At 40.1% G+C, this 12,287-nt stretch overlaps 1 protein-coding gene across 1 annotated transcript; it reads left to right on the forward strand.

Annotated features, from left to right (window-relative positions):
- Positions 1-3,445: 3,445 nt before the first annotated feature.
- SPATA5L1 (spermatogenesis associated 5 like 1) lies at positions 3,446-10,321 on the forward strand. Its single transcript, XM_041418619.1, has 8 exons — positions 3,446-4,724; positions 5,674-5,859; positions 6,478-6,642; positions 7,109-7,318; positions 7,728-7,955; positions 8,831-8,965; positions 9,613-9,738; positions 10,115-10,321. Exons 1-8 carry the CDS (start codon positions 3,648-3,650, stop codon positions 10,265-10,267), a joined length of 2,280 nt encoding a protein of 759 aa, XP_041274553.1. The 5' UTR covers positions 3,446-3,647; the 3' UTR covers positions 10,268-10,321.
- Positions 10,322-12,287: the final 1,966 nt, after the last annotated feature.

Below are 12,287 nucleotides of genomic sequence, written 5' to 3' on the forward strand. Positions count from 1 at the left end.
AGGTCTTTCCATTCCATTTTTAAGCATGTCTTTACTATTTATTTATGAGCTTTTGTTATAACAAAGCCTGGTGTTTGAAATGTGCAATATCTGGCCTAAGTGTAATAGAGCATTTATACTTAGTCAAAGAACCTCCACAAATACTAAAATCCTGCCCTAAAGCATATACATGCCAGCTACTCACTTTGAACTATCCTTATTTGATTACTAAACAATCAGACCACATCTTCAAATTCATCTACCATGAAAAAAGTCTATGTTAAAAAACAGTTAACTTGTCAATTTAAAATTAAAATTTCCATTCTGGTAATAGATAGGATAAAACTTACTAAAAAAGAATCAGTTTAATATTTTATTTACTTTGTGTGCACGGAATTATTGTAACAATACAATTATTTTATTTCTTGAGTTATAATAATTGGGAATTTTGAACATTAGTCCACCAAAACCTACTACATATATTAAGGGGGAAAAAACCAATAAAATATTCTTCTTTCTTTTTAAAACCTTTAACAATGGCATATTCTCCTTTAAAAGAAGTTAGTCTGGCACACTAAATATGAAATAAATAAATAAATACATAAATAAATAAATAAAGAGGAACATGTTTCCCTACAAACAGAGAGCAACAAGCCCAACAAGAAAAAGTAATGAAGCTGAAAATTATCTGAACATTCACTGTGCTGGTTTTTCAGTTTCATATTAGAAATAGAGTGAAGACAATGCTGGATGATATTTGATTTCTCCAAGAACTGATGACTACTCCCTCCAAATTATCAGATCTGAAAGGAGAAATACAGCCATTCTTGAAGATCAGCTGCCATCTAGTGAACAGTGAGAAAACTGTTTGAAACATTACTTTCAGGTTTTTTGTCAATTTAAACTAGATTCTTGGAGGTCTATTGTTTGCCACTTTGTAAATTTTGGGGTCTGTAAATTATTCAGGAGCACGGCTATTAAAAAGTATGCATTTGACATGACAGCAATGTCACTCAGCAAAATTTTCTAAGAAAATATATAAATAACATAAACGTGATTCCACAATTTGTTCAAAATAAGCCAATCCTCTGCTCTTTCAACAGGACATAGTTTTGTGGGGTTTTACTTCACTATACTAAAAAGAACTGAACTATCAGTGCCTTAAAGTAAGATAATCAGTATTACAGCAATAAAATACAGTAAAAACTTAAAGAAGTTTAAGTGAAAATTTACTGAAATGTGCTAATCAAGCAACAATAGCAGAGTTTTTACATTGGACACTAACTTTTGTTACTTTGTTACTTAAGATTAGATTTGCAAGTGTTTTCTTTCTCATACAAAATCAGATTTTCCAGATGTTACAATAAGTCTATTAGAGGGAATAACTATATGTGAATATAAACCACAGAACTCATTGCAAATATTCAATTTTCCATACTTTCCTTTCCTAAACACAACTTTCTAAAACCAAGCAGAGGGTCTACCACTTACAGTTTGAAACTCTTGAGACACAAATCTGCCATTTTAAACAGAGTATATTTTTTGTTTAATAGAGTACGTACTAGAGGGCACTCATGTTTATGAGAACCTTTGATGGAAAGAAATAAAACAAGAGAATATGTTTATAAGACATTGGCTTGAAAATACATTTGCCTTTTTGGAATGAAAGCTCCTCATAATCTTTTGTCTGTACATTCTCTGGATAGACATTAGTATGTCCTACACCAAATACCTGATAAGTCTACATATTCCACATGAGCATATTCCATATAAACATTTGCATATGTGTGCAGTACAGAATTGTGCCATGAAAAGAAAGATTAAGTAGACATCCAGGAGTAGAGGAACAGAAAATAAACATTGAAATGAGAAAATTTGGTCATGAATTGAAAGGAAATCTGTTAAAGGCCCTTTTGCATATAATTAGGCTTAAAGAGAAGGCTTGCTTTTTTTCACACTATGCAGCCCTACAAAATTTTGTGAGTTCTTATTCAGCATTTAGAATTATTATGAACTGGTTCTCTTAACACTGCCTGCTTTTATTCATATGGCTTACTGAAATATTTTGTGTAGAGCCTTGGTTCAGTAAGGAATGTGATTAACCAGGACACCATCACAAAGGTTTTCTTACACTGCCCCTCCTGACACCTTCAGAATACAATGCAGGACAGGCTGTGGCTGTGCTGTAAACCACCTTCTCTGGGTTTTCTGTGAGTTTAACTATGTCTGATTAGCACTGAGCATTTGAGATCCCAGTTCTTGTATGTCTGTGGTCTCAAACTCTGTGTGTGTTTTCAGCACATGTGTGACTTTATTTAAAACAAAGCTACTTTCAAGGACAAAACTATGCACATACTAAATTTTATCTTGTAGCCCACAAAGCTGACAGACCTCCTGTAAAGTTTTTATAAAGCACTGCCCAATTCATGGCATGATCTAAGAAGGTGGGGGACCAAAACTTTTCTTAAATGCTGACTAAGCATTTGTCACATACTATAACAGGTTTACCAAATGTTGAATTAATATCTGTGCCTCAATTACTTGTATCAGCAGCTTCTCAAGCAAATTGTGTGGCTCCCCATTTTTTTTAACCAGTGCCCACAAAGGAGCAGAAGGAAGCACTGGCAGGGGCACAGGAATGGGGACACCAAACATTTGGGAACATGTTCCAGAAGCCCTGAATAAACAGGCAGCGCTGAGAAGACAAAATGAGGGCAAAGAAACAAAGGTGGCAAACAAGCCCTGTTGTGACCAGCTCTGTGGAGAACAAGCCAGATGGCAACGAGAAAGGGGGTCAGTGTATTTGTCTGTGGGATGAGGGTGTAAGAAGTCTCCAGGGCACAGCACTCACCTCACAGGCATTCCTTCGACAGCCCTTCAGAGGGAAGGCCCAGGGCAGTGGCTGAGGGAGGGCATGAGGGAGGTGGTGGACATCGAGTACTATGGCCAGTTCTGGGCCCCTCAGTTCAGGAAGGACATTGAGGGACTGGAGCAGGTCCACAGGATGCCAATGAAGATGGTGAAGGGCCTGGAGGACAAATCCTGAGGAATGGCTGAGGGAGCATGGAGGGCTCAGCCTGGACAAAAAGAGGCTCAGGCAGGACCTTATTGCTCTCCACAGCTCTCTGAAAGGAGGCTGTAGCCAGGTAGGGCTTGGCCTCTTCTCCCAGACAGCACAAAAGGCCACAGACTGAAGCTGCACCAGGAGAGGCTTAGGCTGAACATTAGGAAAAAATCCTTCCCAGGAAGGGCGACTAGATACTGAATGAACAGCCTAGGAATCACCACGGCTGTGTTTAAGGAGAGACTGGACGTGGCACTGAGTGCCACGCTCAGATTAACACAGTGATGTTGGGACACAGGCTGCATTCGACGATGCCCCGGCTCCATTCCCACCGAACTCATTCCGCGATCCTGCGAGGGGCTGAGGCGGGGCGCAGTGCGCGTGCTCAGCTGTGGCGCATGCGCGGGGCATCCTGTCAGCGCGCGAGCGGCTCGGGCGCGCTCCGGTGCCGCCCTGCCCGCCGCGGGTCGGCAATGCCGGGCGGCCGCGCTGCGCCGGGCGGTGCCGGAGCGGGAGCCTCGCGGGAGGGCGAGACGCGGTGAGTAAGGAGCCGACGGGCCCGCGCAGAGCAGACGGGTTGCTGCCCTCCCTCTCGGAAGCAGCGATGGAGGCGGCAGTCTTAAAGCTGCTCCCGCTGGACCCGCGAGATGAGGGCACGCAGCGGTGCCGCTTGGGACCCGCCGCGCTCTCCTTCCTGGGAGCCAGGATCGGCGCCCCGCTGAGGATCTCCTTGCCCGGCGGCTGCTGTGTGTGCACGGCGTGGCCCCGGCACGACCTGGCGGACGGGTACGTGCAGGCCGACCTGACGTGCAGCAGCGCGGGGCTGGCGGCGCGGGACCTGCGCGGGCTCTCGCTGAGCCTGGGCCGGCTGCAGCTGCTGCCGTGCGGACTGCTGCGCACGGCCGCGCTGAGAGTGGTCCTCAGGAGCGCCGCGCTGAAAAAGGCGACTCCCAGAGCGGTGTTGCAGGAGACAATCAGAGAACTGCTAAGAAACGTGTATGTTTCGCCTCGGTATGTTGTTACGGTTGCCCCAAGTCCCGAAAATCCCGTGGTGTATGTTGAAATACTGTCTGCGTCTCCTTTGGAGGAGGGAGCTGGATTGATAACTCCCCAAACAAGCATAAAAATTAAGGAGGTGATCACTTTAGAATGGTACAGACATCTATCAGAAGACGCTGCAAAAACGCCAATTGCAGGACTGGATGATGTGGGGAAGTCTTTGAAAGAAATGATTGATCTGCCTTTCCGCTTTCCAAAGACTTTCAAGAAGTTGGGTCTTTCTGTGCCTAATGGAGTTCTATTAATTGGGCCCCCAGGTGTAGGGAAAACTCTGATGGTAAAGGCAGTAGCGAAAGAGCTGGGTGCGTATCTGTTTGGCATCAGTGGCCCAGCCCTCCATGGTTCAAGACCAGGAGAAAGTGAAGAGAATTTGCGAAGAGTCTTTGAAAAGGGCAGAGAGATGTCAAACGAGGGCCCAACCATTCTCTTTTTTGATGAGATTGATTCCTTATGCCCAAAGCGAGGAAGTTCAAACAATGCTCCTGAAGATCGTATTGTTGCTCAGTTGCTGACGCTGCTGGATGGCGCAGGGAGTGCGGGCAAGATGATCATTGTGGCAGCCACAAACAGGCCTGATGCCTTAGACCCTGCACTGAGGAGACCTGGCAGATTTGACAGAGAGGTAAATAAACCCTGCTACTCATACACTCACATTTTTCTTTCCTTACTGAGGTGGAAGGGGGCGGTTAATAGTTTTTTTAATGTCTTCTAGTCATGTTTCATAGTGGGATTCTATAGGTTTGGGACAGATGCCTTGTTTCTGTCTGTAGCTTGCTGCAACTTGAGTATGCTTGTTTTGGGTTTTTTACTCAGAACACTCAGAGCTCCATATACTTGAAAATGGATGGGAGGAGTCTTTTTGCTGCTTTATCCTAAAGATATTGACCTGATCTTCAGGGGGTTTGTTTGCTTACAGATGCTTAGCTTTACAGGATTGGATTTCTTCCATTTAAATCCTAGACTGAAGATTTGTGCATTTGTCCTTAAAAATTTATTGTGACAGAGAACTAGTAACCTGTTGAGTCAAAACTTCTATTCAGGTTTCAGTAACAGAGGTTGGGTCTACTCCGGAAAACTTCCATTAGCCTAGTAGTCCAAAGAAGAAAAACACACGCAGTTACAGGACACACAGTGCTTGCTTGTGCTTGTATTGTTTATTTTCCTGGCTAAACCCACACCTAGGTCACCAATTTAATAAAGTTCTTTAATTTTCTGGGATTTATAGATTGTTGAGATGTATTTCTATGATGAAGTTTTACCAGGTTTTCAATAATGTATGAATGTTTATCTATTTTATTTTTTGCTATCATGTTGGTCTAATTTAGTTCTTGTGATGTAAGGAAATTATTCTTTCAGTGTTATGGGACTTGGTAAATGCTATTTGACAGTGTCTTACCAAAAACTCTTTATGCAAACACTGTTCCCTTGAAAAGTAAATGGCTTGTCATTTGTATATATAAATTTTCAGTAGCCAATATAAAGCAGAGACAAAATTGATTGCTTAGGTCTGTAAAATAAATGAGTACGGCAAATTATCTACTTAAAATTTTTGTTTATTCTGTTTGGTTTAGGTTATTATTGGGACCCCGACAGTGACACAGAGAAGATCCATCCTGCAGTTGCTTACATCTGACATGCCCATTTCTGCAGAGGTTGACTTGGCTAAGCTGGCAGAAATGACGACTGGGTATGTTGGAGCTGACCTTACAGCACTCTGCAGAGAAGCTGCCATGCAGGCTGTGTCCCACAGCTCTTTGGTATGCTTGCAAATCAGTCAAGAACAATGGCAGTAATATTTGTACTACCCTTTCCTCATTAATACTTTACTTGAAAAGCTCAACAAGTTGAAGACTCACACCAAGTATATTATAAATATAAATATTTTATTTTCACTCGTCTTTTCAGTTCTCACCTTAGTTCTGTTACTGCATCTCTGGTTTAATAGTGGCATCTTATAGCCTGTTTGAGATAAAATGTGTTACATTGTTCAGTGCGTGGTGAAAAGGGCTTTTGCAACTTTTTTGTTTCTGTTCATAAGATTGTAGGATGTGATGTGTGTTAACTCTGAAAGCAACTATCTGATTTAGCAGATCACTGCCTAATGGAGCTATAATTTAGGCAATCATAATTTTCTCTGAAATGTTAATTTCTGTTAAAATTGTTTTTTTCTTGTGTAAAAACTTGCTATTAAAAAGGTTATAATTTACTTTATGTTGCATTTTTGTGTCTGCAGTGTTTAAGCTCATTAGGTCAGGAATTTACTTCCTTATTAGTTGTATTTAGCCTTATGTGAAGCATTTTGCATATTAATGCAGCATTTAAGTATTGCATTAAAATGTTGTTACTAAGCTCTATCTGGTTTTGGTTTTTTTCAGGATTCATCTGAAACTGAAGCCATGATTAACATGGGAGATTTCCAAGAAGCTTTTAAAAAAATTCAACCATCCTCTTTCCGAAGTGCAGTTGGACTAACAGAGTGCAAACCTGTGACTTGGGAGCAAATTGGTGGTCTTGAAGATGTGAAGTTAAAGTTAAAACAGGTAATGTATTAAACTAATTTAGATAAACAGCTAATTTCTAATATGTACTCCAAGATATTCTGTACCCTGCATTATGAAAATTATTTCTTTTGCAAATAACCTGATTATAAATTGTATTTTAAACATTGTTACAGTGTTATTTTGTAATCTCAAGACACCACCACTAAGCATAGTAATATGGGAAAATAGGCATGTTTTTAGTAGCTGAAAAATACTTAACTTGTAGCCAGATAATTTTTCCATTCCTGAATATTTATCCAGAGATGGCTCTTGGCTCTTATCTCTTCGGGTTTGCTTTTAGTTCTGTTTCAAATAGAAAATTTAAGCAGGGGGCAATATATGAAGAAAGACTAAATCACTGTTCTCTGACTTTCAATTAATGTTTGTATCAAGGAGAGGAGATTATGTACTTAGCAGTTTTATTGCTTGTTACTAAGAATTTCATCCCTTTTTTATGTATTGCCAGAGTGTTGAGTGGCCTATGAAGTTTCCTGAGGCATTTGCCCGGATGGGCCTGTCTCATCCCAAGGGTATTCTTCTCTATGGGCCCTCCGGGTGTGCCAAAACCACGCTGGTGAGGGCATTGGCCACAAGTTGTCACTGTTCCTTTCTGTCTGTAAGTGGTGCTGACCTCTTCTCACCTTACGTTGGAGATTCAGAGAAGATTTTGTCTCAGGTACAGTTTTTAATTTGTGTAAGGTTCTGCGGTCTATTTTTGCTTGATTTTTGTAAAGTATTAGTTAGACCTAAATTTTGTTGTAGAAAAGATGATAGAGCTCTCATCTGAGTACAAAATAGAATTGGCTTAGGGATTCACATGTAGATAAAGTGAGAGTCTATCCCTAAAATTATACCAGTGTTAAACTTCAGAAGTATTTCTAGTCTTTTGTTTTCCCTTCATTTAGGAATATAAAAAAGAAGCAGAATTTGCCAATAGTAAATGTAAGCCAGAGCTGCTCTTGCGAATCATTAAAAATGTACCTTTAAAGTTAAATAAATTACAGGGTATATGTAAATGGGATTCTTTTTTCACCTTACCTGATAGAATGCATTAATGTTTTATTTTATTAACATTTGTTGAATAGGTTTTTCGCCAAGCAAGAGCAAATACTCCAGCAATAATATTCCTAGATGAGATTGATTCTATCTTGGGGTCTCGGGCACTCTGCAGAGCTGGCCATGGTGTCTCAGAGCGGGTTCTTTCTGTTCTTCTCAATGAGCTGGATGGGGTTGGGCTGAAAGTTACAGAAAGAAGAGGAGGCAAGCTACAGCTGGAGGCTCAGTGCCAAGAGCAAAGTGATGAGGAAAGAAAGGTATTTATGCTCCCTTTTCTCTATAGGAACAATGAGAAGTGCTGTCCAGTTGTTTCAAAAATTTTAGTTGTTGGCATTCACATTTTAATCTTCAAATCCTTGAACTTAAAAACATGCAAGAAGCTGTTTTACTCTGCCATTAATTATGAAGTTTTTAGAAGATACTGTATTTAGGCTGCTGATTGTTTTTACATACACTGTTCCTCATTGAGGCTTTGTTTGACCAAAATACCCACACTGGCTAATGAGCATTACTAGTTGAGTATTCATCTTCTGTCACAAAAATCCTTTTCTTGACACTAAAGTAAATTTTTAGATTGTGCAATTTTTGCTCTTAAACAAGTTCCTCCCTGAGCTTACTTTTTCTAAGTATTTCTCCTACTTCGTTTGCAGCTCTTTCTCATATATGATGCATACAAAAGCACCACAGTTATGATCAATTACTTATTTAAACACAAACTTGTACCTTCACTTGTCAGCGAATTGTTCACAACATTTAATATTTAGCTTTTTTGTATATAAATTTTTTCTTATTATGATACTCTCTGGGGGAATGATAAAGAAAACAGTTCCAGAATTGTAGGATATTGAATTTTTTGCATATAAAAGGTTCTTCATTACAATCTGGTCAAAGGAAGGTCTTTATTGCCAAGGAAGATACTAACTGTATTTCTTCTTTGTCATGTAATCTGTCCTGCACCAAGGCATTTTTTTACCTCAAGAAAGATAAAATACTAATATTGAAGGGAAAATAATTGCATGTAAAATTACATTATCTTTTTGCCCTTCCCATCTTCTCATTAGTAGTTAACTAATATCTTTTGATAATATCTCAACTATGTTGCACTGATTTGTTTACATGATCTCTTACTCAGCTAGAGTTTCAGGAAACTTTGAACAAAGATTTCATGGTAGTTGCTGCAACAAATAGACCAGATATGTTGGATGATGCCTTGCTCCGTCCTGGAAGGCTGGACAAGATGATTTATATTCCACCTCCAGATCTGAAGGTATTACACACCATAGGCTTTAAAGGGAGATATATTAATTGCCAGCATACTTTAAGAGCAAAGGGGGCATATTCCTGCAACATACTTAACAAGTGATGGCTGTTTCACTGGAGATCAGTCAACAAATTCAAGGTACAATGAAAAAACTTTAAAAGTAATAAAGATATTTGTAATTTAAACACCAATAACATTTTAACTGGTGTAGGTAGTTATAATATTGCATATGGAAAATAGAGAAAATGTGTATTTACAAAATCAAGCTACAATTCAGGAAATACCAAAATAAGTTGTCTATCCTTGCTTCAAATAATTTTTGTGTACTGTTCCCAAGGCTAGTGTAGCTATTTGTCCTGAGCTTCACAAAAAAATGTTGTCCCAAAGCATGCTAAATCAGGCCTGTTCAGCCTAAAATACTGTGTTTTCATGAAGCAGGCAGTGACTGTGAATAATAGACCTTAAATATATGAGACAACCAGAAGTGCATTATCTCCATTAATAGCATTTTATTCTTCCACCAAACCCAGGTAGTTTTGGTGCTTTTCTGAATTTTCCTTGGCTCTAATTTCAAGTTTGGTACTGCTTTGGAGAAAGATTAATTTTTGGTTTGTTTGCTTTTGTTTTCTTCCATAATATGCACCAATTTACAGGGAAGACTTTCCATTTTGAAAATCTGCACCGAAAAAATTCCATTAGATACTGATGTGTCATTACAAGATGTGGCAATCCTAACAGACCTCTTCTCTGGAGCTGATATTGAAAACCTGTGCAAGGAGGTAAGAAATATTCCTGGCTCATCTGTGAAATAAACTCTAAATAACAACTTTGAATGAAAAAAGAGAGCTAACTCATAGATGATACTGAGCCATCTGTAGTAGAAGTACTTTCCCAATTTGCATTGAAAATTCAAAGGAAATGGTTAAAACAGAGGAACTGAACAAGGGTTCATTATTTAAATAAAAAGTTATGGCAACCTTACTTGGATCTTTATTTGTTGTTAAATAACCATAAGTTATACAATGCTGTTTTCAGATGCTTTAACTAATGCTTTGTTCCTTGTAAAATATTTTAGAATACTTACAGTATTCTTTGCAATTTAAAACATGGTAAGGACTAAGTTGTTGTTTTCTTTTTTTTTTTCTTCTTTTAAAGGCTGCTTTGTTGGCATTGCAAGAGAATGGACTTGAAGCAACGGCTGTAAAACAGGAACATTTTGTGAAGTCATTGCAGATTGTAAAACCATCTTTAAGCATAAAAGACTTGGAATTTTATGAAAAATTCTCTAATCAAGAATTAGCCTCTTGAATCTATAAAGGAGTGGCATAAGTATTTTTAAATATATTACAGAGATTTTGAAAAAGTTTGCATCTTTCCTGCTTTTTAATACTGTACTTACTGTAGTTTTCAGGGAGTGGGAAATACAGTAAAGTGTCACTTTTGAAAAGTTCTGTAATTTAAATAATGAATAATAAATTAAAATCTTGTTTGCTTTGGGTAGGTTCACATCTGATGAAACAAGTAATTGAAATACTTAGATAAAACACCATGGAACAGCTTAGTGTTACTGTAGATTTCCTACTTTTAAGTACAAAAATGGCATAATAAGAAAATGTAAGATGTGTTGTGAAGTCTCCAAAAGACAGCAAATATGTAAGAAATAGAAAAGTTGTCAGGAAGTTAAATAGGAAGAAGTCCCACCCTATATAAAATGTAAGGTGTTTTACATGTGCCTGTCTAGGCTTACATTCTTACAAGCAGATTCCAAAATACAGTGGCAGTGAAAGGGTTGCCAGTGCTTAACTCCTTGGTGTTCGTTTGGATGTCAGGGGTTTTGGGAGTAATTTTAAATGAGTTACTGCTTACTGTACAAACATTTGGATTGAGTAAGCAGATACCAAGTATGTAATCAACTCAAGTTATAATTTCTTCTTTAGAAGAGGGAGTTTGCATAATGACAATTTCTGCAGAATTATTTTCCCCACCCAGGCATTTCTTGTCAATACATTTTTGTAGGTTGCCTTCTAAAATACACAGATACTTCTAAGGAAATTGGTATTACGTGTATGTAAGTGTGCATTTTAACTTACTAGAGTAGGAAGGTTTTTATTATTTTTATTACCTTTTCTTTTTCCCAGTGAAAATGCTTGGGAACAAAATACACCACTGTCAAAGACAGTTATTTTAGCTGAGGTTCAGAAATTATAAGCCCATTAACAAATATTTCTCTCTCACAACAGGCACACTAGGGACTGCACTGAGTGTGGTTTATAGTGAGATGGATGACAAAAGGAAGTTCCAAGGCAGCTGGTGGCTGAGGAAGGCAAAAGGCAGTGGTAGAAGCTGTTGAAACCTAGGAAAGGGTTCAGATACAAACAACTGCCTACAGCTTGGCTTTCATCACCAGTTTATAGAAAGGACCATCCTGTAGCTTTACTGGTATAAAACAAATAGACAGTACTCATGACCTTCCCAAATTCTCAGCAGCAGTGCTGAGAAAACTGTTTGGCTTCCCAGTGTTTGAGGGTTTCCATTGGAATTGCTGGATCTCAAAGTTGTTGCTCATGACCTTCCCAAATACACAAAGGTTTCTCAGCAGCAGTGTTGAGAAAACTGTCTGTTTGGCTTCCCAGTGTTTGAGGGTTTCCATTGGAATTGCTGGATCTCAAAGTTGTTACAGTAAGATGCTGCCAGCTCCTCAAGAATGCTGCTGCCTCATTTCCACACTTTTTCCCCAGAAGGACCAGCAGAGCTGCTTGTGCCCTGTCTCGTCTGTTCTTGCTGCAGGGAGCGAGCAGAACCTGCAGTACAGGCAGCCTCTCCTTCCTCTCGCTGCTTTCCAGCGGGCAAGAGAGAAGGGGAGAAACCAATGTACGGGAGTCACCTGCTCTCACCTCCAGCCTGCCCCGGCAGTTTTTCTCTGACAGGGATACTGGGAAGTGATAGGAGCTGTGGAACACAAGAGAGTGATGAGAACCTGGGCCTGGTTTGAGCTTTTGCTGCAGCACGAGGGGACATGGTGCCACCGGGCTCCTCTTTTGGTCACCGTAGGCACCTCGGCGAGCTCTGAAGAGGCAGGCTCTGTTCTCACCTGGGCGTTTGCCTAGATACCCTGTTCTTTGGGCAGCTGCCTGGAGAAGGGGGCAGACAAGAGGACAAAGGAGAAGTGGAGAAGCCAGGCTGGAGCGCTGCAGTCCCGGAGAGAGAAGGATTGGCGCGGGAAGGGCGCCGGCCGCGTCCCGCTCTGTGGCACCTGCAGGGGGCGCTGCCGGCCCGCGGGCCCGCTCCGCGCCGGCCGCGGGGGGGCGCGCTGTCCCGCCCCCTCAGG

The sequence above is a fragment of the Onychostruthus taczanowskii genome, unplaced genomic scaffold, assembly GCF_017590055.1.
Source record: "Onychostruthus taczanowskii isolate IOZ18803 unplaced genomic scaffold, ASM1759005v1 scaffold6, whole genome shotgun sequence".
Lineage (NCBI taxonomy): Eukaryota > Metazoa > Chordata > Aves > Passeriformes > Passeridae > Onychostruthus > Onychostruthus taczanowskii.